The sequence below is a fragment of the Eschrichtius robustus genome, chromosome 13 (genome assembly GCF_028021215.1).
Source record: "Eschrichtius robustus isolate mEscRob2 chromosome 13, mEscRob2.pri, whole genome shotgun sequence".
Taxonomy (NCBI): domain Eukaryota; kingdom Metazoa; phylum Chordata; class Mammalia; order Artiodactyla; family Eschrichtiidae; genus Eschrichtius; species Eschrichtius robustus.
Genome location: NC_090836.1, coordinates 23,460,920 through 23,488,889, shown reverse-complemented (window position 1 = coordinate 23,488,889; position 27,970 = coordinate 23,460,920). Strand labels below are relative to the sequence as shown.

The 27,970-nt window shown below is 36.7% G+C and overlaps 1 protein-coding gene and 1 non-coding gene across 2 annotated transcripts; one reads left to right on the top strand and one right to left on the bottom strand.

Annotated features, from left to right (window-relative positions):
• Positions 1-126: 126 nt before the first annotated feature.
• SMCO2 (single-pass membrane protein with coiled-coil domains 2) lies at positions 127-26,388 on the bottom strand. Its single transcript, XM_068561929.1, is given in 8 exon segments — positions 127-293; positions 296-325; positions 5,445-5,619; positions 11,642-11,732; positions 16,796-16,942; positions 17,608-17,744; positions 23,952-24,066; positions 26,261-26,388. Coding segments are annotated over 8 exon segments (990 nt in total).
• LOC137775957 (U6 spliceosomal RNA) lies at positions 21,593-21,696 on the top strand. The gene has a single exon (XR_011076089.1). It is a non-coding gene; the product is annotated as a U6 spliceosomal RNA (small nuclear RNA).
• Positions 26,389-27,970: the final 1,582 nt, after the last annotated feature.

Below are 27,970 nucleotides of genomic sequence, written 5' to 3'. Positions count from 1 at the left end.
TTTCCACATAACTACAATGTCCTTTGCAAAACACCCTATAGTGTTTTTTAAAAAATAAGTTTACCACTGTAATATAAGAACAGCCAGAATTTTATTAGGAAGAAAGTCAGTAGGGTAACAGTATCTTTAGGAGGGTAACAAGTCTTCCACTTCCAAATTCAAGAAAGGGGCAATAATCTCCCGCAGTTCCCACATTCTGCGGCACCCAAGCATTGCAGGGAGCACCTTTTCAAAGATAAACGTAGCATCAAAAAATAGTATGTAACATGAAAGTCCAGTGAAGGTGAGGACATAAACATGATGAAAATCCTCAGTGCACATTTCCTAGAAGGAAAGAAAAACATCTTAACAGAATGTGTTAAGAACATTCTGAAGGATATAGAGAACAAACTAGTGGTTACCAGTGGGGAGAGGGAAGGGGGAAAGGGCAAGATAGGGATAGAGATTAAGAGACACAAACTATTATGTATAAAATGAATAAGCAACAAGGATATATTGTATAGTACAGGGAAATATAGCCATTATTTTGTAATAAATTTTAATGCAGTATAATCTATAAAAGTATTGAATCACTATATTGTACACCTGAAACTAATATAATATTATATATCAGCTATACATCAATCGACAGATAAGTAAACAAACAAACAAATAAAAAAAAAACGTTCCAAAGAAAACCACACTGATGTGACTCTTGGTTCCTCCACCCATGTAGCTCTATAAATTCAAGTAAGTAACAATTTCTCTTAAACACTGTTGACATCTGCAAAAGAAGGAACTTGGAGTAGATGGACCTAAGTCCATCCTAGGGCTGGCACTGGAATTCTAAGATTCTAAAGCCATGAAACAATGAATCCCTGGGTTACTGTGGGGCTCTTTCCTTTGAAATGCTCTTCTCACACTCTAGTAGTTATTGCCATCTCTACCTCACTTGTGAGGTATAGGATGCCTATTTGGGGGGAAATAAAGGCACGGGCAGTTAGATTTTCCTCAGGGTACAAAATACCATGTGACAAGTGGAATTCAGCTCTATCAGGGTACAAAATACCATGTGACAAGTGGAATTCAGCTCTCTCTATCAACAGTTTTATCCCAGCACCAGACATGCCCCTTTTGTATTTTATTTATTTGCTTTGAAGTCCTTGCATTATTATTTTCTAATTATAAATGCAATACATGATTGGGGTAGAAGATCTGGAAAATCCAGAAGAACACAAAGAACAAAAGAAATGTCACAGATAATCCAGTTGCTTGGATATAATTACCTTCTATAATAGATTTCAGAAGAGCAAGTCTAGAGCACAGTTAAAGCTAGCTATGGATCTGTTTTGTGACCCAACTCAGTGGATTCCATGAACCTGAGCCAAGTTTCTTGGCATTATTGCCACTGGCTATCTCTTGGCAGTTACACAAATCATTGCTTCTACTTCACATATTTATTAAAGAGCCAATGTTCTTAAAATACTCTATTATGAAGAGACTTTGATGGCTGCTAAGGTGAAGCAAAGATGTCCTGTCCTCAGGGAGCACTAAATCTAGATTTGTTCTTTCTTATGAAAAGAAAAATGACTCACTACCAAAACATATCTAGTAAATAGATACTATCTTCCTAAATTCCAAAATTAATCATCTTCAGAAATATTAAGCTGGAACATTCTCAAGGAAACACATTTTAACATTAATTAAAAAATTTTTTTTTTTATTTGGCTGTGCCAGGTCTTAGTTGCGGCATGTGGGATCTAGTTCCCTGACCAGGGATCAAACCCAGGCCCCCTGCATTGGGAGTACAGAGTCTTAGCCACTGGACCACCAGGGAAGTCCTAACATTAATTTTTTAAAGAGAAAAATAGTTTTTTTCTAAATTACAGATAACTTGGAAAACAGAGAAATGAAAAAACTATAATCCCATCACTTTAATATAATCAGCTAAGTTTTCTTTTTTCTTTCTTACCTTTCCTCCTTTCATTTATTCACTCTTTCTATTTTATTTTAATTTTATGTTTTTTCTTTTATTTTGTTTTTCTTTGGTTTGTTTTTCTTTTGGTTTAGAATGTGTCCTTCTAGTTTTCCCTTTCATTCAATGAACACTCCAGGTATGGATGGATTCAGATCTATTTCTTGATACTACTGAATTACTTGATTTTTATTCACAAGTCTATATGATATAACTTAAAGTTAAAAATTTGTTTTCTATTATTAAGCAAATAAAAGAACATGTATAATATTTATTTTAAAAGGTTCAGACATTTTTCTTTGGAAAACATCATAGCTACTAAATCAAAATAAGTTTTTTCATGATATCACCTGTATAAAAACCAAAGGTCAGTGTTATTAATAGTATTATTCATTTTGAATTTATCTTCTGTAAAGAATAAAAACATTCTTTTGACTTTTGAATACTATTTATTTTTCAAAACTTGCCATGCATAACAACATTGTAAATCAATTATACTTCAATTAAAAAAAAAACTTGTCATGCATAAAACCTTTAATCTTTTTTCCAAAATGTTCACATTATTTGTGGTCAACACATAGGGGAAGACTATAAGGGAACTGAGGGATTGGGGATAATACCAGAAAGAGGCCACCTTCTGAAGCTAAAAACAGCAAAACTGATACAGAATGATTGACTTAGTCTGTAAGATAAACCTCCTCAAAAAAGATAATGTATAAATATACTTAAATGGAACCAGCATGTTACCAGTTCTCTGACAAGAGACTGGACAAGGTCTCAGGCAATCTTAACTAGGATGTAACGATGTGATGAAAGTTGGCCAACTCAACTGGATTAACTGCCCATATAACACAATTAAGTGATCGTCAAAACGCATTCACTTATTTACTTATTTGTCTGTTTGTTTTTGAGCTATAATTCACATGCCATAATATTTACCTTTTAAAGTGTACAATTCAGTGGCTTTTGGTTTATTCACAAGGTTGTACAACCATCACCACTATCTAATTCCAGGAAATTTTCATCAAAATTCCCCAAAAGAACAGTTACTCCCAATTTCCCACAATCCGTAGGCCTGGCAACCACTAATCTATTTTCTATCTACCTGGATTTTCCTATTTTGAATACTTCATATGAATAGAATCATATAACATGTGGCTTTTTGGGTCTGACTTATTTCACTTAGTGTAATGTTTTCAAGGGTCATTCATTTTGCAGCATGTATAGGTAACTTTATTCTTTTTTGTGGCTGAATAATACTCCATTGTGTGGATATACCATATTTTGTTCACCTATTTAATCAGTTTAACCTATTACAATCCCACTAGTAATGTCTGAGGATTCTGATTTCTCCACATCCTCTCCAATGCTTGTCATTGTCTGTCTTTTTAATTATAGTTATCTTAGTGGTGTAAGGTGATATCTTATGATTTATGATTTCTTTTTTTTTGTCCATGCCGCGCTGCTTGCGGGATCTTAGTTCCTTGACCAGGGATCTAACCCAGGCCCTGGCAGTGAAAGCACCAAGTCCTAACCACTGGACCACCAGGGAATTCCCAATATCTCATGATTTTGATTTGCATTTACCCAATGACCAATAATGTTTTCATTGTGTTTTTTCACTGAAAATCTTTTCATGTGCTTTTTGGCCATTTGTGTATCTTCTGTAAAGAAATGTCTATTCAAGTTTTTTGCTCATATTAAAAATTAGGCTGTTTGTCCTTTTGTTGTTGAGTTCTAAGAGTTCTTTATAGAGTCTGGATACTAAATCCTTAATTTCCAGAATTCTGAAAAAGTTGATTCTGACAATTTTTTCCAGCTCTCTCATTGATTTTATGGAGGAGGAGATTTTCTGGGGTCTTTACTCCACCACTGACATTACTCTTCACTTATTAATTTAATTAATAAATTAATTAATTTAATATTTGTTGAGCATGATGAACATATTTTATATTTCATATCCCCCAGTGATCCAGATCTTGCCTTCAAGTAGCCCATGGAGTATTAAGAGAAGACTACAATGGAAATAATTTAATTGCAATAATATGCCGTGGGTACTTTGTCAGGATTATGTGTCAGGTACAGTGTGTACACTCAAAAGAGAGAGCCGGGGGCTTCCCTGGTGGCGCAGTGGTTGAGAGTCTGCCTGCCAGTGTAGGGGACACGGGTTCGAGCCCTGGTCTGGGAGGATCCCACGTGCCGTGGAGCGGCTGGGCCCGTGAGCCACAACTACTGAGCCTGCGCGTCTGGAGCCTGTGCTCCGCAACGAGAGGCCGCAAAAAAAAAAGAAAAAAAAAAAAAAAAAAAGAGAGAGCCGAAGACTCTGCTTGGGTTGGTGGTTGGGGATTAAAGAATCAAAAAAGCTTTCTTAAGGGATAAAATGGGGGGGCTTCCCTGGTGTGCAGTGGTTGAGAATCTGCCTGCCAATGCAGGGGACACGGGTTCAAGCCCTGGTCTGGGAAGATCCCACATGCCGGGGAGCAACTAAGCCCGTGAGCCACAACTACTGAGCCTGCGCGTCTGGAGCCTGTGCTCCGCAACAAGAGAGGCCGCGACAGTGAGAGGCCCGCGCACCGCGATGAAGAGTGGCCCCCGCTTACCCCAACCAGAGAAAGCCCTCGCACAGAAACGAAGACCCAACACAGCCAATAAATAAATAAACAAATAAAATAAAATTTTTAAAAAAAGAGATAAAATGGTTTTTATACCATTTTCATTACATTTTTATAAAATTGATTTAACTCAGTATCTGTGCACGTATATGTTTGCGTGTGAAAACATAGCCAGATTCTACTTAACTTTCACATCTTCTCTAATGAAAGAATAAAGCAAAATAAAAAGCTAAAAAAAAAAGCTTTCTTAGAGGAGAGTACTACTCAGGGCATATATGATAGTGTGACATCTCCAGAAAGAGATCCAAAGAGTCCGAATTTGACAGTCTGTACGTCTTCAATATCGTACAAGGGAGAGGCATCCTGTCTAGTAAACAAAGGTTTTCAAATCTGCTTAGAAGGTACATTCTTTCAGTGGAGGTGACTGCATTATAACTTGCAGCCACCATCCTTTAAGATTTATGTATATATAGTTATCTAAAACAATAAGAAAGAAATATCTATTATCTATATATCTAATGCAATAGGTATATGTCTTGGGAATTCCCCGGAAGTCCAGTGGTTAGGACTTGGTGCTTTCACTGCCAGGTCCCGGGTTTGATCCCTGGTTGGGGAACTAAGATCCCACAAGCCGTGCAATGGGGTCAATAAATAAATAAATAAGTAAGTAAAAGAAAATACTGATTGAGAATTTTGAAAATAAGAAGAAAAATACTATGGCTTAATAAACAAATAGACTTTTAAAGAACAATAATAAATATTTATAAAAATATATATATATAAATTCTTAGTCAACCCTTGAGGAAATTCAATCTTACTATAGTCCATTCATTTTGGGGACTCTGTCAGCCCCCAGAGGTCCCTATCTCTAACTTATCACATTGTAATGCAGGGAGGAGAGTTCTGCCCTAAGTGGGGTGGTGAAGCCTGAGGAAGCAGGGGCTCCCTTTCTTCCATGCCCATTTCTTCAGGACTCTGAGAGTCTGTTTTCCCTTCTTGCATCTGGTACATCCCCAACTTTGTATTCAGCAGAGTCATGTCCTTGCAAAAGTTCTGGGAAAAAAAGAGCAATCATTAAAGAAAAATTGGAGATGATGCAGAGTGCCTTTCCTCTGGAACACTTCAGGGGCCCACATTGCAATCACATATGAATCACGTGAGGAGGTCACTGGCAGGTGCATACTCACCTAAGAAAGTTACACATTCACAGGGTGAGGTAGCACCATGGTAGAAAATTAAATGAAACCCACCTGCTAATTCTTAACTACTGGATTATTCAGATGGAAAGATAATTATCCTTTTATTGAATTCATCTATTCAATTTGTTCATCTATGCAAAACATATTTATTGACTGACTCCTACCAGGCACAATTTTAGGATACAGCAGATAAAAAAATAGACAAGGAATGGGCATTCTGTTGCACATGTGTTTTTTAACAAAATGGGCAAAGAATTACATGTGCGTTTACAGGGGTGGGGTGACAAGCAATAAACAACTAAACACATATATACATTAGATATTATAGACTAAAATACATGCTAAAGAGAAAGTAAATAATGTGATGACACAGTAGCTGAGGTTTGGTGGTGGGAACATCTACTCTATCTAGATAGGTGGGATGATTAGGCACCTCTGAACAAGTGACAGGTTGATTCATTCGTTCACTGTTTCATTCAGCCATTCACATTTACCTCCATATATAAAATCTTGCAGGAGGAGTTCCAAGATGGAGTCATTTTTCTGGCTAGGGGAGATTAAGGGGGGTCTGGGAGGTGAGAGGACATTTGAGCTGAGCCTTGAAGAGTGGATAATATGTAGACATGGAGGATAAGCTCCAGATAGAGGAACTGTAGAAGCAGCCCAGGGGTATGAGAGCCTGGAAGTACACCACACCTGTGAGATCTTCTGTCGGCCCAAAGCAGAACGTCAGGAGGGGAGAAGAGGTGAAAAGGCTACAAAGAGACCTGTATGTGGCACACTCTCAACTTCTAGGGAAAGAATTAGCTCTCTATGTAGATTTAAATCATTTTATTTTATCATTATTTGAACTTGTGTAACCGTGAAATCTTACCTCTATTCTTGAGTTTTTCCTTTAATTCATGAGCTTCATTACAAGCATCTTCCTGAAAAGACACCCACAATTTTGGGTAAAATAGAAGTTATATTTTTTGGTTTATACAATAAAACCTTACTCATTCTGATACCTCTTAGTTGTAAACAGGCTTCATTGAAATTTACTTTTATTCAGTAAAATCCTTCCTCTTAGAACAAATTCACGGTGCAATCATGATAAATTGCAGGAGGTATCACCAAAAGATTAATAAATTATCTTCAATACTTTAAAATACGAATTTACACAATAGCAGCTTATTATAAATCATCTTTTTCTCTATCCATTACTCTCTTATTATAAATCATCTTTTTCTCTATCCATTACTCTCTCCTTACTCCTTAAACTTCTACCAGGACACTAGTTGGAGAAACATAGTATGTTTCTGAGAAAAAGAGAAAACTATATTTCTTCTAAATATTTTAAATTTATAATATATAAATGTAAGTCTTCATTATGTTAGTTTGAATACCTGGGCCTTATGGTTTAGCAAAAGAGCTGTCCGCAAAAAGTGTCCGGTTCCTCCTTTCTTCCCATGTTTCCTTTTAAGTTGTCAGTTAGAGAGAACAGGTGGTTTAGGTTGGTTTCTATCAGTAAGATCAAGACATGGGCTGAAAGCAAACCACCCTCTTCTAAGATGTGAATGCCAACTGTACATATGTCCTGAGTAAATAATGCTTTGAAAGGTTTTTAATTAATCATTCCATAATTGACTTGCAGGATATGTTGAAAAGCAAAGCCAGAGCAGAAAAAAAAGAGTGTTCTGGGATTCAAGAAAGATGGGTTCTGGAGGTGCCATTTCTAGAAACTGATTCTTAAATAAGTACTTGCAAAAGCAAGAAAAGATATGGATTTCTGAGGCATAGTTTGTGATGGTAAACATTGATTATAAAGCCCCAAATAGCTAACAAAATAAATTTAATAAACCCCCAAATCAAATCCTACATCACATAAACAGTGAAAAAGTAAAATGACACCTAGTGGCCTAGCAAGTTGTTGAAGAAAAAAATGCTAAGTGAAAAAAAGCAAGTTGCAAAACAATGTATATAATATAATCCCATTAAAATAATAATAATATGATAACATATGTATAGAAAAATTTAGAAGAATATAAATATACTAAAATGTTCACTTTATTTTTGAGGGAGTGGGATTATTTTTCTTTTTTATATGAACTAGTTCTATAATGTTTTAATTATTAAAATAAGCATGCATTACTTTTGCTAGAAGAAAAACCTATTTTTTAATGGGGGAGCAAGGGTAAGACTGGTTCTTTTCATGTGGAAATATGAACAAGTCACTTCATGTTTTTGAGTTACGCTTTTCTCTTCTGAAAATAAGGGCGTAGACTAAATAATAGTAAGTTCCCGTCTAGGTCTAAAATTCTGAGTCTCTTCCATTGAATTTTGGATTCCATTCACTAAAATTTGAGATTTCTTTGAAGAACTGTTTTTCTTCCTTAGTTATAAAGACATTTTATCATTACCTGGACAAATTTGTTTTTCGTTTCTCCTAATTGCTTTTTAATTTCCATGATCTTCTCCTTTAAAACTAAAGGATATAGAACAAAAGTTGTAATGAATGATGTGTGGAATTGAAACAGAACAAATGACGATTTTTAGAAGAATGCTCATTCATGATCAAATAGTTTGAGATTTAATAGAAGCTACTTTTTTTGCATACTGTTCTGGGTGCTGATCTCCAAAATCAACATTAAATCAAATCAACAAGACATCATTGGCCACGTCCTATGTAAGTGGCCACTGAGCTAGGCATTGTGCTTGTTGTGAATGTTTACCCTCAAACTGCTTATAGAGGATGTATAATCGACACCCTTTTTTTTTTTTTTAACAAGTTCATTCATCACCAGCCCCAGAGTTGTGTGATTTAATTATTTAGAAAGGAGCTGTGAGATACTAATCACGTTTTACATGGTGCCCTAGCTTATTTACATAGTAAATATCTTGACACAATACTTATCAAAGAAAATTGTACCAAAGATAACTGAGATAGGAGTCAGTCTCAGGATGAAAGTTATATTCATATGGAGATTTCAGAAAGCTTCGTGGACTTGGGGGCTCAATATCAAGCAACACCCAAAGGCCACTTCAAAGTCCTTTCCTCAGCTTAAAGGTCTCTTAAATTTGTTTCTGGTGTGTGTGTGTGTATGTGTGTGTGTGTGTTTGTGCGTGTTTAAATACTTTCACCAATCTTCCCCTCCTCTCTCTTTCATGCTTTTCTGAGTCATTCTATTTACTCATGAAAAATAAATGAGTCAATACATGTGATATTACTTTATTATTATTATTAACTTACTTCTCCTTTAATTTTCCCACTCTTTGTTTGCCATTCCTATATTTATTTCTAACAGTCTTCACTTTTCCCTCCACCAGAGTAAACCTAGAGCCATTCCTACTGACTTTGCTTCTGTAACAATTATATTTAACATTTCTTACTTATTATATTACTGTATTTGTTTTTACGCAGCCTTTCCCATCAGCCTTTAGTCTTAGGACAGAACTTGTGTCAGTTTTTTAAAGTCGGGACTTCCCTGGTGGTCCAGTGTTTAAGAATCTGCCTTCCAATGCAGGGCATGAGGGTTTGATCCCTGGTCAGGGAACTAAGATCCTGTATGCCGCAGAGCAACTAAGCCCGCACGCCACAACTAGAGAGCCTGCGTGCAACAACTAAGACCCGACGCAGCCAAAAATAAATAAATAAATATTTTTTAAAAATTGAAAACAGTTAAAAAAAAATTTTTTTAAGTCACAGTTATTGAGGTATAATTTACATAGAGTAAAACTCACCTTTTAAAAGTGCACAGTGCTATGAATTTTGACATATGCACACTGTCACTGGCATGTAATCACCACTACAACAAGATGTGGAATATTTCCATCACACCCAAAATTTCCTTGTGTCCCTCTGTCAATCTCCTCCTCCCTTTCCCCACTGGACTCCAGTGACCACTAATCTATTTTTCATTCCTATGGTTCTGCCTTTTTCAGAATGGTACAGAAGTGGAATCATGAGTCTAATCTTCCAAGTCTAGCTTCTTTCACTTAGCATAATGCATTTGAGATTCATTTATGTTGTTGGATGATTAAGAAATACGTTCCTTTTTATCGCTGAGTAGCATTCCATCATGTAGCATATACCACAGTTTATCCACTTACCAGTTGATGAATATTTGGGCTGTTTCTAGTTTTCAAGTCTGTGCCCGTTTTTTTAGAGTGTATACAAAGCTGTATATTTCCAGGATAGAGAATCCCATACATAGTTGTGATGCCTTCCCTTTTCATATTTCTTTTGCATTTGCAAAATATGTCTGTTTATATTTATTTATTTATTTATATTTTTTAATTTAATTTTTTATTTTATATTGGAGTATAATTGGTTTACAATGTTGTGTTAGTTTCAGGTGTACAGCAAAGTGATTCAGTTATACATATACATATATCCATTCTTTTTCAGATTCTTTTCCCTTTTCGTATTATCCAAGCCTTGTTGGTTTGTTATTTAACCTCACCTTCATTTGTCTCTGTGCTCTTCTATCTTACTCTCTTCATTCTTTTTTTTTTTTTTTAATTATTTATTTATTTATTTATGGCTGTGTTGGGTCTTCGTTTCTGTGCGAGGGCTTTCTCTAGTTGCAGCAAGTGGGGGCCACTCTTCATCGCGGTGCGCGGGCCTCTCACTGTCGCGGCCTCTCGTTGCGGAGCACAGGCTCCAGACGCGCAGGCTCAGTACTTGTGGCTCACGGGCCCATTTGCTCCGCAGCATGTGGGATCTTCCCAGACCAGGGCGCGAACCCGTGTTCCCTGCATTGGCAGGCAGATTCTCAACCACTGCGCCACCAGGGCAGCCCTCTTCATTCTTTTGATATCCATCCCTCCCCATCCCTTCCTCCTGCTGAAATCTACATTCCTGTAATACTGCTGACTTTTGGAGGACATTTTTTAAAGCAGAATATTTCTTGGCCCTTGTCCTCTTCCCTTTCTTCATAGTTTGCAATTCCCAAAGCCCTAGATAGTGGGAAAACTCTTGACTTTTCAACTAGCACAAAATGAGGTTGCTCTGTCAAAATGTTGCACTAAATCTTAGTTAAAAGTAGTTTTTTTTCCTCAGTGAAAAATCTGTGCTTATCTGTAGATGGCTTTTAATATGGGAGGGGTCTAAATAAATATTACCTTCCAACAATAAAAGAGGCATTTTTCTCCTTTACTTCTTTCAAAATCCACTTAATTTAAATTTGGCTTGAGCTAAAGCAGAGGCTGGCAATAAAAAGAGGTAGTTAGACACAGACTTTTTCCATTTTTATAGGCTTTTCTTCAAATGCCTGAAGTTTATTAGAGAAGAAAAACTACGAGCCAGGGCTCTGAAGTCCAATTCTTATCCAAAGTTGATCACTACTTTTCTAACATTCTATGACTCTTTTAAAAAGGGAAAATTAAACCTTTCTCAGAAAAGAGTCTCTAAGAAATGCAAGGACACAAAACAACAGGAAAACTTTGGAGACGGTGAAAACTAACACAAGAACTCTTCATGAAGGCATCAAAGACAAACACAAATATATCTCTTACATTCTAAGGATGCAGTTCTTCACAAATATGTATTTCCTGCATGTTTTCTCTGTACTGTTAGGTGCTGGGATACAAATATTCAGAGAAGTTTTCCCTTAAGGAACTCATCATTATCTTAAATGGCATCGAGATATAAACCTGCCAAATTTGACTGAGTTTCTAGGTAGAACAGAAAAATCTAGACTTTTAGTGTTGTTAGAGAATAGAAGTTGGTGGTTCCCAGATGAAATGTGCTCAGAACTGACCACCAGAGAGCTCTCCTCCTTGTGACAGAAGATGGGTTTTAATTCTTGTTATGACCTGTTAAACAATAAATGGGATGGGAAGAGGTGGTAGAGTCCCCACAACCTCCCAAATTTTCTTCCAGGCCTCCAGCTTACCTCGATGTTTGCCCCCTGATCAGAGTCAAGGTCCTGGTGTGACTTCAGCTTTTCAATTTGGTCCTCCAGGGACATCAGCTCACTTAATAAGCTGCAAACAGACCAAGAGATGGACTAAGTCCTGTGGCTGAAGAAAAATCCCCAATGGATCATCTTTTTTGATCTTGAAAGATCATTTTTGACCTTTCAAAAATGAAATCCTACTCCTATATAAGAGGACTCTTGGGTAGTAATTGTGTTGGAATGGGAAGTCACAAATGCAATTCAAGAAAGTAAAAAACATTCTAAGTAATCTAGATAATAGTAAAGAAGTGTAGTCCTAACTGGATATAGGAGCAGAAATGTAAAATGACTAAAATGGAAGCTCAGTTAAATTTCTAGGAAAAAAAAAAACCCACAGAAAATCTTTGGGACCTAGGACTAGGCAAAGAGTTCTTAGTCTTGACACCAAGGGCGCTACCCATAAGAGGGAACGTTGATAAACTGGACCTCATCAAAATTTAAAACTTTTGCTTGGCCAAAAACTCTCTTTAATGGATTTACATGTCACATATCCAGCAAAGGTCTTATATCTAGAATATATGAAGAGCTCTCAAAACTCAACATTAAAAAAAACCTTGCAATTAGAAAATGAACAAAAGACATCACAGACTTTTCACCAAGAAGATATGTAGATGGCAAATAAACACATGAAATGATGTTCAACACTATTAGTTATTAGAGAAATACAAATTTAAACTACGAGATGTCACGGTAAACTTACCAGAATGGCTAAGGTGAAAAATAGTGATAACACTAAATGTTAGTAAGGATGTGGAGAAATTGGATCACTCATACATTGGTGGTGGGAACATAAAATGGTATAGCCACTCTGAAAAATAATTTGGCAGTTTCTGTCAAAACTAAAAACAAACTTACCATATGACCCAGCAATTTCACTCTTGGGCAATTATCCCAGAGAAATTAAGACCTGTTTTCACACAGGAAGCTGTACATGAATGTTCAAAATAGCTATATTCATAATAGCCAAAAACTAGACAGAATATATATATGAACCATAGCATGGAATACTACTCAGTGATGGAAAGGAAGGGACTGTTGATACATGCGACAATCTGGATGAACCTGAGGGAAATTATGCTGACTGTAAAAAAAAGTCTCAAAAAGATACATAACTGCATGATTTGATTTATGTAACATTCATGAAATAACATAATTATAAACACATGGAACAGATTTGTCTTGCCAGGGGTTAGGGATGGGTGGGAGAGAACGAGTGTGACTATAAAGGGGTAACACAAAGGAGTCTTGTACAATGACACAGGTTAGAATCTTGATTGTGGTGGTGGTTATGCAAGGCTACACTTCTGATAAAATTGCATAGAACTATGCACACACACACACACACACACACATAAATGAGTGCACTTGTAACTAGTGAAGTCTGGATAAGCTTGGTCGATAATACCGATATCAGTTTCTTGGTTTTGATGGCATATTAGAGTTAGACAAGATGTTACCATTTGGAAGGCTGAGAAAAGGGTGCATGGGACTATCCTGTATATTTCTTTGAAAACTCCTGTGAATCTATAATTATTTCAAAATATTAATTATAACAAGAGAATGTTATTAATATTTTTAGGCCAATACATTTGACAATTTAGATGAAATGGGCAAATTCCTTGAGAGATACAATCTACCACTAAAATATACTCAAGAGCTAGATAGCCTGAGTAGCACTATAACCCTATATATCAGTAAAGAAATTAAATCTGTAGTTAAAAATCTTACCACAATAAGATCTCCAGGCAATATGGCTTCACTGGTGAATCCAACCAAACATTTAAGAAAGAAATTATGCCAGTTTTACACAGACTCATCCAGAAAATAGAAAATGTGCGAAAACGTCCCAATTTTTTCTATGAGGCAAGCATTACTCTGATACTAACACTAGGACATTACAAGAAAGAAAGACAGAGGTCAATATCTCTCATTAACGTACATGTAAAAGTTCCATTTTAGTAAGCTGAATCCAACAACATATAAAAAGGATAATATATTATGACCAAGGAGGATTTATTCTGGGAACTCAAGGCTGGTTCAGCATTCAAAAATCAATCACTATAATTCACCATATCAAGAGACTTATAAACAAACAAAAAACATGATCATTCATAGATGCAGCAAAAGCTATTGAAAAAATTCAGTATCATTTCTGATTTTAAAAACAACTCAGTAAACTAGGAATAGAAGAAACTTTCTCAATCTGAGAAAGGGCATCTTTAAAAACAAACAAACAAAAACCCAGATAATATCACACTTAATTCTTTTCCTGTAAGATTGAGAACAAAGTAAGTAGGTCTGCTATCTGCTGTCACCCCTCCTATTCAACATCGTATTAGAAGTTCTAGCCAATATAATAAGGCAAAAAAAAAGAAGTAAAAAGAATACAGATTGGAAAGGAAGATAGAAAGCTCTCTCTAATTGCAGATGACATAATTATCTATGTGGAAAATCCCAAATAACCTATAAAAACTACTGGAACTAATAAATGAGTTTAGCAAGGTCACAACACAAAGTCAGTATACAAAAGTCAACTGTATTTCTAGATACTAGCTATTAACAATAAGAAATTGAAAAATTTTAAGTACCATTTATAATAAAACCAAAAACATGAAATACTTAGGTGTAAATCTAACAAAACGTGAAATATCTGTACACCAAACATTATACAACTCTGATGGAAGGAATCAAGACCTAAATAGACGGAAATACTGTGTTCATGAATCAGAAGAGTTGATGTTGCTAAACTGTTAATTCTTCCCAAATTTATCTATAGATTAATGGTAGTTCCAACCAAAATCACGGCAAAATTGACAGGCTGATTGTAAAATCTACATGGAAAAGCAGAAAAAAAAGTTAGAATAGCCAAAACAATTTTGAAAAATTAGAACAAAAATCAAGGACCTACTATATAGCACAGGGAACTCTGCTCAATATTCTGTAATAACTTAAATGGGAAAAGAATTTGAGAAAGAATAGATACATGTGTATGTATAACTGAATCACTTTGCTGTACACCTAAAACTAACACAACATTGTAAATCAACTATACTCGAATATAAAATAAAATTTTTTTTTAATTTTTAAAAAAAGAAAAGAAAAAGAAAAAAATTATCAGATAATAAAAATTAGTATTTGACTTAGAAAAAAAATGGAACAAAATTGAATAATGCTCACTACCTAATTTCAAGACTTAATATAAAGCTACAGTAATCAAGGTAGTGTGGTATTACTGAAAGTATAAACATATAGATTATTGGAACAGAATAAAGAATCCAGAAATAGATTCACGCATATATGATCCACTGATTTTCAACAATGATGTAAGGTAATTCCATAGGAAAAGTAAAACTCTTTTCAATAAATGTTGCTGTAACAACTGGATATGCATATGCCAAAAAAGAAAGGGATCTTGGGATATACACATGCAAAAAAAAAAAAAAAAAAAAAGGAACTTTGATCTCTACCTGGTATGGACTGCATGTTTGTGCCTCCTCAAAATTTATATTTTGAAACCCCAATGGCCCAATGGGATGGTATTGGGAGGTGGGATCTTAGGGAGGGAGGGAGGTTTAGATATAGTCATAAGGGTGCAGCCCTCATAATGGGATTAATATCCTTATAAGAAGAGGAAGACTAGAACTCTCTCTCCCCACTGCAGGAGAAAACAGCAAGAAAGTAGTCATCATGCAAAATATCATAGTCATTTTCAGTTTGTCAGATTTTTACAAGTATAAACATACACCTATTGGGACTTCCCTGGTGGTCCAGTGGGTCAAACTCCGCACTTCCAATGCAGGGGGCCTGGGTTCGATCCCTAGTTGGGGAACTAGATCCCACATGCATGCCGCAACTAAGAGTTCACGTGCTGCAGCTTAGAAGGCTGCACATCGCAACCAAAATATCCCGAGTGCGCAACTGAGACCCAGCGCAGCCAAAACAAACAAACAAACAAAAACAAAAAACAAAAAAACCCCATACACTTATTATAGGACCCAGCATTCCAACTTCTGATTATTTACCCGAGGAAAATAAAAACGTGTGTTCACACAAAAAACTACATGTGAATGTTTACAGTGTCTCTATTCATGATTGCTAAAAGAATCTAAATGTGCCTCAATTAATGAATGGATAAACTGTGGTATATTTATATAATGGAATAAAAGATATAATTTTACTGTATGTGAATTTTACACTAGTTTCAAAAATGGAAAGAAATTTTAATGTGCAGAATTTGAATTAATAAAAACACAGAATCTTTTAAAATCCAAATATTATTCATGCTCTGGAAGAAAACAAAAGGCCATTTTGAATAGGATAGTCAGGATAAGGCTGATGTAAAGAGATGTTTAGCTGTAAGGTATGGTGATGTTTAACTGAATGTAAAGAAGATATTTAACTGAAAGGTAAAGAAACATCTAGAAGAGTAGCCCTGTATTAGGAAAGAGTTTTGAATGTGGCAGGATGGTTCAGAAGGCCAGAGGAATTTATTTCTAAAAATAGCTTCCATTTATTAATTGTTTATTATGTACCAGACTCTGTATTAAATGCTTTACATATGGCATTTTATTTAATACCCACAGTAAACCAATGAGGTGGCTGTCATTACTCCCTTTTTATAGAAGAGGGAAAGTCAAGCCTTAAAAAAGGTTGATTAACCTATCCAAGAAATGTCAATGTCAGGATTCAAACCTGGGTCCCTCTGACTCCAAAGCCCACTCTCTTTATACCAGTGACAGGACAAATAATTTCGTTTCTGTTTCATCTTGAAACTTTCCACTTAAATTCAGATATGCATTAACAAATAAACTTTAATAGTTTTTTCATGCCATACTGGTTGGATCCCTTTGGACAATACTGGATAAAACTCAAGGATCATTGGGAACTTCAGCACGTCCTTTTGATAACTATTAATGTGGCTTCAAGGAGAGAGCCTCTGAGGGAAGTCCTTCCCTTGGGAGAAGAGAGAGCAAAGATGTAGATAACTTATTATCCTAAAGACTTTACCACCTTAAACCCAGAATTTCTTAAGTTTCTGAAGCTATGAAACTTTTCATTATTTTCTGACCAACCCTGACACCCTACAATTACCTCTTCACTGTGTTTTCTGTTAGGTTTATTTTTTGTATAATATTTTTAATTTTTTCCATCCAGCCTATGTGATCAGCTCCAAGTTCTTTCACTTGTGGACCCATCTGTGTATTCCAGTGGTTTAGCTGGAAGAACATGTTCTCCTGACTCCTACAGAAATAGTATTACAATCAGTTTTAAGGTAGAAAATGGGAAAGCCTGAAACCCTCTTTCTCTGGATGGCAAATTGGTTTGCTTATTCATTTTCTGTCACCAAAACGGGCCAGGTAGGCACTTAGGCTTCAAGAAAGGAGTTTGGACATTTATTTAATATCCATTTTAACAGATCTTCATAAGGCTGGAGAAAATAAAGCATGTTTTACATTCATTAAAAAATATAGATATATTTTTAATTTCCCTGCATGGAATGAATGTTAAATATTTCAGGATGGTGGTTGCATCTTGGTGAAGGAGAAGAAGTTATACAATAGGGAAAGGGTCCATAAGGATTTAACGGTACATTTTTAATAGTAATTATAATAATTTTCATCTCTGGAAAATTATCTGAGAGTGATAAGACGTGTGTTAATCCCAGGCTCCGAAGAAAAGTGTGTAAAGAGAACTCCACGGCTTTTCCTATATCCCTAGAAATGTCCTTCTTCTGCATTCTTGCTGGAACATGTAGGTAGTTACTTGTGCACATGAGTTCTTCATGGTTCAAGACATGTATGGATTTTAAATCTTCTAGGCTGTCCCTAAGTTCTCTGCTAAATTTCATTTTCCCCTCCACAAAACATTATTAAATGTTCCCTCTTGCACGCTCCAGGGCTTACCATTCAGGGATGTTCTCCTTTGAAAACTGCAAAGATGCGGACGCCTGGGGATCTTCTTGTTGAACGTGATCTCTTCCTTGCTCATCCTGTTCACTCTGCAGGTCCTGGTCATGCCCAGCCTCCAGCTCCAACATATCCTGATAAAGATCATGAAGAAAGCAAAACAGAACAAAAGGGTTATCACAAGAAGTGGTGGCCCCTCTATGGTACCCATGCCCCCTTCTCTGGGGGCAAGCACATAGCCCCCCTCCGAGGCTGGAGTCTTCTGATGCATCTGTGAGATAGGCTGACATGCCCTCCTGCTCTGTGACAGAGGAAGGCTGGGGCAGGGACGTGGAGAGTAGAGAGAACAGATCAGTTTCTTATTGAAATATCTGTTGAAATCACTGACCAAGTCAACAGGAATAACATTCACATACCTCTACAAATAGCCTTCATGTACATCATTTCTTTTAATTCTCATGATAGCCCTGAGGTGGATAAAGGTAGGTACTGAAATCCCCTAGGCCATTCCTATTTAGTGATTTGGTCAAGGTCATATGGTGTAGTGAGTTAAATGATGACCCCAAAAAGATATGTCCATGTCCTAATACGAGGGGCCTGACAATGTGACATTATTTGGAAAAAAAAAGAAAAAGTGAGTGGTTTTTGCTGAGGTAATTAAGTTAATAATCTTGAGATGAGATTATCTTGGATTACCTGGGTGGGTCCTAAATCCAATGACAAGTGTCCTAATGAGAAACAGAAGAGGAAAAGACACAGAGAAACTCGTGAAGACGGAGGCAGACTGGAGTTTATGCAGCTACAAACTAAGGAATGTCTGGAGCCAGCAAAACCTGGAAGAGGCAAGGAAAGATTCTCCCCAAGAGCCTTCAGAGGGAGCGTGGGCTCGCTGACCCCTTGATTTTGGAATTCTGGCCTCCAGAACTAAGAGAGAATACATTTGTGTGTGTGTGTGGTTTTAAACCACCAAGCCTAATTTGCTATAGCTGCCACAGGAAACCAGTCGACATGGCTGGTAAGTATATGGACCAGAACTTGAACTAGGTTTTCTGATTCCAAAACCATGGAATTGTATTTAGGACTTGGGTTCAGATTAAAGAATACCTAGTCCCTACCACTGGCACTCTCACAACCCAGTGCCACCTCACCAGTGATGTAGGTTTATTATCACATTTACAGATGAAGAAACCAAGGCTAGATTTTCCAAGTATTATGTGACTCCACTATCTCTTATCTACCTCTTCATAAATAAAAAGCATCCACAATTTCAATTTCTTTCCACCAAGTCTTTGACCAGGATATTCAAAAGCAGCAGAAACACTGTGATGTAGAGAAAGATACCACATTGGGAACCAGAGGACCAGAGGTCTAAGTCTTGTTCTACTGCTGTGGATGTTGAACAAGTCACTTAACCACTGTAAAGCTCAGCTTCCTGGCCTGTAGTAAGAAAATGGGGCCAGATCATCTCTAGAGTTCTATGTCCAATAATCGATGGTGATATTTCTTATCTTTATCAGTCATTTCACGGTAATGGTTAATATACTGCAAAAGAGTCAAAAGGCAGAAGTAGAAACAAAAAGAGTTTTTAAAATCTGCAGGACTGAACACATAAAGAAATGTGTGTGTTTTTTAAATAACAGACTAAACGTGTATTTGCACGAAATACGCAGTCTAAGGGCATTATTTTCCATTTACATGCAGCTCTTTGAAGAGCTCACATGTCTCCTTTTGGATGTTTCCTAGGCACCACAAACTCAGAAAGTAAAAAAATGGAACTCATCATATTTCCCCTCTACCTTGTTCGGGTTCCCCACCCTTGCAAATGGTCTCCCTATCCATCCAGATGCCTCTGCCAGAAACCTGAAAGAAGTTCTTGAATTGCCACGGGAGACATTCTTTTCCCTCTTCATTACCTATGTTATATCCACTTTGTGCATACCCACTAATACCTGTCATTTAAATCGGTGTACTTTTTTCCCATCCCCCCAGCATCACTGCTCATGGCAGCCCAGACAGGGCCCTACTTTGAGTCCTCATCAGTTCTTGACTCCTGTTGATGTCCTGGCTTCCTGTCTGCATCCTGCTCTATCCCTACCTCAGTGTCCTGCCTGCCTGCTTGCCTGTCATGCCTTTTCCTGCACCCTTCCTCTCTCACAACACAGTTTCTCTTTGGCTTCATTATCTTTGCATGTGTTGCTCCTTCTTTCTGAAACGCTTTTCTTCCATCCAGCTCATCCTTCAAACCTCAGTTGTCATATCGCCAGTCTTCTCCCTGTACAGCCCTCCCTCCCTTGTACCTCATGGCTCATCTGCTACTTCTAGGATGGATCTTACACAGCCACGTTCCTGTCTGAGTCCCTCCTAGCGTGTGAGCTCACTGAGGGGAAAGGATTTTATATATATGTACCTTAGCACATAGGGGATCCTCAGTAAGTGCTTTTAGAATAAATAGGCTTCAGAAACAGTCAAATACATTCTGCTTGTGAGAGATGCAAACAAAAGCAGGAAATAGGAAAGTCTGTTCACTGACCTGGCATCCGAAATCGACACTGTATGTAGCAGTGCCAGGGATAAGCAATGTGAAACCAGAGCAAAATATTCATTTCTAAGTATTTTAGGGGGCTTTGATGGTTAGACATGGCAGCTTTGGCAGTCTGGCTAAAGAGCCTATTTTGTTAATTAAACCAACAATTTTTTCTTTACTCCTCTTAATTCTTTGTCCATTTTCTGAACCTGTCCTTTAAATCTTTCTCTTATAAAAGACGAAGATAAGATTATGCAAAGTAGAGACCTCCTGGTTTGTTTTCAGAGAATAAGAGAATAAGGTTTCTTCCTCAAGAAGTCATATATTTGTCCTTTTGTTAGCAGATAACCACATTTTTAAATAATTATTTGTTAATTATGTGACTGCCTATGATTTATTTTTATGTAATTATAGCATTTTCCATATAAACAGACATAAAGAAATACAATCATAAATTTAAAAAAATATTTTGTTAAACCGTTATGCCCTGATTTGAAGTTTGTAAGAAATAGTCTATAACAATGCCTTATACTCTGAGAGTGTGTACTATCTGATAAACTCTTACAGAGTGAATAATTTTATTATCTAATTAGACTTATTCTGTTCTAGGCCAACAAGTGATGATATCACCATTCACTGACTAAGAGGATTGAGCAGGGTTCACTGAACCACAAGTACAGGGAAGTTGTCCTGGAAAAGTAGTTCTAATGGTAGCAGCTCTTACCTGGAGTCCAGGGACAAGGCCCCTGCAAAGAATCAGATGATGCTATTTATAGAGTTATACCTTCAATTCATGTGTTCCCTAAGATCATCCCTACGATCACCTCAATTTCCCTATTTTCTGTTCCCATCCTAAGACTACTCTTCTAATTCAGTTCCTATTATTCTTTTTTTTATAACAAGTATCTGTTTGTCTGTTTCTTTCCACTTTTTGTCTGTCTTATTATTATCTATACTCCACACGTCTAATTCCATTCCTTCACACCTTCTATCCCCTTCTATTTCTTTTGTTTCTTTTTTTCCTTACTGCAGAGTCCTTGAAGGTTAAGTCCAGTTTGGGATATTCTTTGAGGACCTTTCCTTCTATGGATTGTAGAGTTAGCCATCCTCAAATCCAAAATGTATTCAAAAGAGAAGTAGACAAAGAGATGAATCCTGAGCTTCCATAGGGGGCTGGATAAGCCTAGGAGTAGGAAATACCCACTCTATCATTTCTGTATGTTTTTCTGACTGGTTGAAACCACCTTCCTCTATAGCCAATAGCCTGGGGAATCTATAGAGAGATCTGCTCATCAATAATAAAAGGGGTCTTGGCCATGCATTTGTTTTCAACTAAAGGAAAGCATAAACCCTCTCCAGGAAAATCTCAGGCATTTTGTCCAAATTTCTCCATTCCATGTCATCTGGGTGACTGAATTTCAGACTGAGAGAGGTTCAGACTGAATTAAGAGTAAATGGGTGCTCACTTCAGCAGCACATATACTAAAATTGGAACAATATAGGGATTATCATGGCCCCTGCACAAGGGTGACATTCAAATTCGTGAAATGTTCCATATTTTTTGTGAAAGTAAAAAAAATCCCATTTTAAACTTCATCAAAAAGAATAAAACACCTAGGAATAAACTTAACTAAGAAGGTGAAAGACCTATGCTCTGAAAACTATAAAAAAATTAATGAAAGAAATTGAAGATGATATAAGGAAATGGAAAGATATCGCATGCTCTTGGATTGGAAGAATTAATATTATTAAAATGGCCATACTACTCAAAGCAATCTATAGATCTAATGCAATCTCTATTATTTAAAATATCCAGGACATTTTCCACATAACTAAAACAAATAATCCTAAAATTTATATGGAACCACAAAAGAACCTGAATTGCCAGAGCAATCCTGAGAAAAAAAGAACAAAGCTGGAGGTATCACCCTCCCAGATTTCAGACTTTACTACAAAGCTACAGTAATCAAAACAGCATGGTACTGGCACAAAAACAGACACACAGATCAATGGAACAGAATAGAGAGCCCAGAAATAAACCCACACATCTATGGTCAATTAATCCATGACAAAGGAGGCAAGAATATACAATGGAGAAAGAACAGTCTCTTCAGTAAGTGGTGCTGGGAAAATTGGACAGCTACATGTAAAGCAATGAGATTAGAACATTCCCTCACACCATATACAAAAATAAATTCAAAATAGTTTAAAGACCTAAATGTAAGAATGGAAACCATAAAATTTCTAGAAGAGAACATAGGCAGAACACTCTTTGACATAAATTGTAGCAATATTTTTTTTGGATCTGTCTCCTAAGGCAGAAGAAATAAAGGCAAAAATAAACAAATGGGACCTAATTAAACTTAAAAGTTTTTGCACAGCAAAGGAAATCATCAACAAAACGAAAAGACAACCTACTGAATGGAAGAAAATATTTGCAAATGATATGATCGATAAAGGATTAATATCCAAAATATATAAGCAACTCAATATCAAAACAAACAAACAACCCAATCCAAAAACAGGCATAAGACCTGAATAGACATTTTTCCAAAGAAGACATACAGATGGCCAACAGGAACATGAAAAGATACTCAACATTGCTAAATTATTAGAGAAATGCAAATCAAAACAACGAGATATCACCTCACAACTGTCAGAATGGCTATTATCAAAAAGTCTACAAATAACAAATGTTGGTGAGGATATGGAGAAAAGGGAACCCTTGTACATAGTTGGTGAGAATGTAAATTAGTGCAGCCACTATGAAGAACAGCATGGAGGTTCCTCAAAAAACTAAAAATAGAACTACCATACAATCCAGCAATTCCACTCCTGGGTATATATCCAGAAAAAATGAAAACACTAATTCAAAAACATACATGCACCTCAATATTCATAGCAACACTATTTATAATAGTTAAGATATGGAAGCAACCTAAATGTCCATCAGCATGAATGGATAAAGAAGATGTTGTGTGTATATATATATATATATATATATATATATATATATATATATATATATACACACACACACACACACAATGGAGTACTACTCAGTCATAAAAAGAATGAAATTCTGCCATCTAAAGCAACATGAATGGGTCTACAGAATATTATGTTTAGTGAAATAAGTCAGAGAGAGAAAGGCAAATACTGTATGATATCACATGTGGAATTTAATAAACAATACAAACAAATGTATATAGCAAAACAAAAACAGACTCACAGATGTAGAAAACAAACTAGTGATTAACTAAAGGGGGGAGGTACAAAATAAGGGATTAAGAGATACAAACTACTATGTATAAAATAGATAAGCAACAAGGATATATTGTATAGCACAGGGAATTATAGCCAATATCTTATAATAACTTTTAATGCAGTATAATCTGTAAAAATACTAAATCACTATACTGTACATCTGAAACTAATATAATATTCTGAATCAGCCATACTTCAATTAAAAATGAGTAAATGGATCTCTCTAATGCATCTATTGGAAGACAATCTGCAATCCAGGGGGCAATTCTACATACAGTAATTTGCTCTGAGGTAAAAAATGTCACAGTTATTTCACAAATCCCAAGGACAAAAATAAGGTAATGTGCAATTCTTTGTATGGGAATACTAGTAAGTCCCTTGTGTAATAACAGCAGCCTTCAGAGGAGAGAATGCCTCCATCTTGATTTTTAAGCCCTGAACATCTCACACCTATTATGAGGAAAACTTGAGATAATATCCTTGCTGCTTTGAGATATGAAATATGAAGTTCCTCTCTTCACCCACTGTGACATTTAAGTCTGTCCCTTACCCATTTTTTAGTCTCCAAATCATGAAGGAAGTCAGTTTGAGAGTTTTCAGAGAAAATGTCCTCATCATCTGATCTGTCCAAGATGCGGTCCCTTTTGGTAAATTCCCTTAGTAAACTGTAAGTCACACAACTGAAAAAGATACTGTTATTATGTCTTCGGTCTATAGTTTAGGCCTGCCCTAAACTTCTCTAGAGGGGGAACACTGGATCTTTCCGGCCCCAAAGAGCACCTGCTATTCTTGTACTGATTTCATTCTGTGTGAATAATGTCTAGTGTAGTGCATTACATGAGATAGGAATAGAGAGGCTGGATAAATATTTGTTGACTGAATCAATAAATGATTCAAAGTGAGATTCTGATTTCTGAAGCCATTGCAGCTCTTTGTGTGTATATGCAAATGTGTGTGTAAAATAAACAAATAATAAATAAATATCCTTCTTTAAAAAGTAGAGTTAAAAAAGTATCATATGGTTCAAAGGAAAGGAGTAAGTCTGTGCTACCATCATGATTTCTAGACCCAAGACGTCCTCCTCCCAACATTTACTAGTTTCTTCTTTATTCTTCCACAGAGATTCTATGCCTAAATAAGCAGTTATGTTTATGTAAATATATACATGTCTTTTTTAATACAAATGAGAGGATATTATCTTGGAGTCCATTTCATATTAGTACCTATAGAGCTGCCTCTTTTAAAAAATTGTTATATGATATTCCATCATGAGGCTATATCATAATTTGCTAATCAGTTCTTTATTAATGTTTATGGACACTGTTTCTAATCAATTGCTACTGCAAACAATGCTGCAGTGAATATCCCTACATATCTATGTGTATACGTACAAGAGTATCCATTGGATAACCCTAAAAATAGAATTGCTGGGTCAATAGATACATATATTTTAAATTTTTGATAGATTTTACCAAATTATGCTTTGAAGAGGTTAAATCCATTTACACTTTCAGCAAAAATGATGAGAGTGCCTGTTTTCCCACTCCTTTTCTAAAACCATGTGTTAGAAAAGTTTTTGATCTTCGCCAATCTGGTATGTTTAAACTGGTATCTCACTGTAGTTTTAATCTCTTTTTATGAGTAAGGTTGAGCATCTTTGCCTGTACGTATAAAACTCATTTGTACTTCCTTTGCTATGATAATCCCTTGTCCATCCCCTACTGGACTATTGTTATTTTGCTGGGCTGCATATATGTGTATAGATGTGCACACACACACTCACACACTCAAGTATACTTTTGAATGAATTGCAACATACTTGTGATGGAGGCCTAAGGCAGTGGTTTCCTATCTGTGGGTCTTGAACCCTGAGTTGGGGGGCATTCTATACCTACCCTGATAGAAAGTGGTCCTGGAATGTATATACATTTCTATAGATTCAGTAAATACTGCTGAATGTTTCCAAATGTATATGCTACTGTTATTAATAAATTATAAATGGATTTTAAAACATCCTTGATATCATAGTAGCATTTTTGACATATGAGGGGTTCTGGAAAATCTTTTCCTTTAGAAAAGTTCTTCCAATTTAAAAAGGTTGTTAACCATTGGTTTATATTAGTATACATTTTTTTTTTTTTAATTTTATAGCTACTTTTATTTTTATTTATTTATTTATTTTTGGCTGTGCTGGGTCTTCGGTTCGTGCGAGGGCTTTCTCTAGTTGTGGCAAGTGGGGGCCACTCTTCACCGCGGTGCGGGGACCGCTCTTCATCGCGGTGCGCGGGCCTTTCACTATCGCGGCCCCTCCCGTTGCGGGGCACAGGCTCCAGTCGCGCAGGCTCAGTAGTTGTGGCTCACGGGCCCAGCCGCTCCGTGGCATGTGGGATCTTCCCAGACCAGGGCTCGAACCCGTGTCCCCTGCATTAGCAGGCAGATTCTCAACCACTGCGCCACCAGGGAAGCCTAGTATACATTTTTATCATGTATAAATATTTAACAAATATTTATATGAATGTGTGCTTCCTCTACTCTAGAAACCATATTAAATGGTTTATATCTTTAGCAGGTGAAGATGATGAAGGCACCAAACAATCAACATTTTTTCACAAATTGAGACTAGAATCTTGACCATTCCTATTCAACTGATGTCTGCCTAGTTTATGACCATAGGTCCCTTTACTATCTCACAGGACCTACCACAGTAGATATTCGCGAGATCAAAATTAGAAGAATTATAGAGAAGAATGTCAACCCCAACCCTGAACTTGGAAATCCCGTCATTCGGTCCTACCAGGCTGACGAAGTCTCCAGACAGGACCCCAGAAACTGCCCCCTGGGAGCTCAGCCCTGACTTACTTCTGCATTGCGCCTTCAGCCACATGGATGTTTTGGAGAAAGCCATTGTTTTTCTCTGTCAACTCTTGCTCCTTCCCAACTGGCTTCATCTGCAGAAGCATCTTGACACTTAGCTTCGTGAGAGCCATTTCTTCAGCACTGCAGGGGCAATGGTATATTTCTTTCTATTTGTAAATTGATGTTTGTTTTACTCTTTTCCTATCGTTGACAATTATTTCTAATTTTTCACTGCTGTAAACAATACAGTAGTGAATACATTTGTTTAGGAATTTTCAGTGCATTTCAGTGCATTCAGTGTATTACTCACTTAGAATACTTCCCTAGAAGTGTAACACCTGGTAATATGATATACTGATTTTTAAGGATTTAGAAAAATATTCCCAAATTACTTTCCTAAAGGTTCAACCAATATATATCACTGGCAGCTGTGTGTGAGAAGAGGAACCCTCATTTCAGCCTGATAGGCAAGTGTTAGCTGGAGAGCAGAGAATTGAATTGTTAAGAGTATTTAAGTACTGTAGTGAGAAAAATAATAGTAAAAGGAAATAGGAAAGAAGGTAGAAAAGGGTGAGACAGGATCTAGGAAGCTCATATGAAAAGTCATAATAAAGGGTCCATGCGAAACGTAACTTGTAGTAACTAGCAGAGATCAGAGGGTGGTACCCAGCCATAAACAGAAAAACGTTTTCCTTTGTGCACTCAACTGAGTAACTATAGTAAATTGTCACGGGAGGGTGGTCTGCTCCCCAGGACCCTGTGGGACAGAATCCCTGAGGGACAGAGGGACGGTAGACTGACAGGAATGGAAGTGATTAGCAGGGATGGTCCTAGAAGAGTGATTATGGCTGCGATTAGAAACAGAGAGAAGGAGAGGTACTGGGAACCACAGAGATACTGGAATAGTCCGGGCAACCAAGGGCCTGGCCTATCACTCTGTAGCAAAATTGAGCTTTATCTCTGACCTCTGTGGGGATCCACAGTGGATGTTGTTCAAAGGGGACCCCTGTAAAGTTGAAGCAGCAGGAAAAGGCCAGAACCTTGAGTGCAACAAAGAAGAATAAACCTTTGATCTCTTTCAGGAAGGACACTGTGACCTGCCTGATCTCATCACAGCTCCCAACCAGACAGTCTGTCTGTATCCTGAAGGTGGCAAGCATTACTAACACAATTCCAAGCTCTGAAAGACAATGACCACTGAGATCTACCTAGTCTCTTTCCTGTCCGAAAATTAGAATCCTGTACAAATAATAAGGTTTCCTTATTTTGGTAACTCTTTGACATCCTAATGGCTTCCATTGGGTGATTTAAAAGGAAAATCTGTTCTTCTCAATTCAGGTAGCTACACAAATTCTGCCTCCATACATTTCCTCACATTTCAAATAACAGAGTCCTAATGATGGCTTATGTTTGTGCGGCTCCTAATAAATTACAAAGTGTTTCTCACGTATGTCCTTATTCAGTTCCCACGACAACACAGTGGGGAAGGTATTAGCCCCATTTTCTGTGCACATTGACCAAGGTTCTGGGAATTCGCATGATGTACTTAGAGTCATAGAGCAAAGCCAGGACTCAGAACTTCCATATCCTCACAGCTACTCATAAGGGATTTCTCCCCCATCCTAAAGATGATCTAGATGAAGGCTCTCCAATAAAACTTTCTGTGATGATGGAGATGTTTTCTACACTGTTCATTTCAGTAGCACCAGCCAC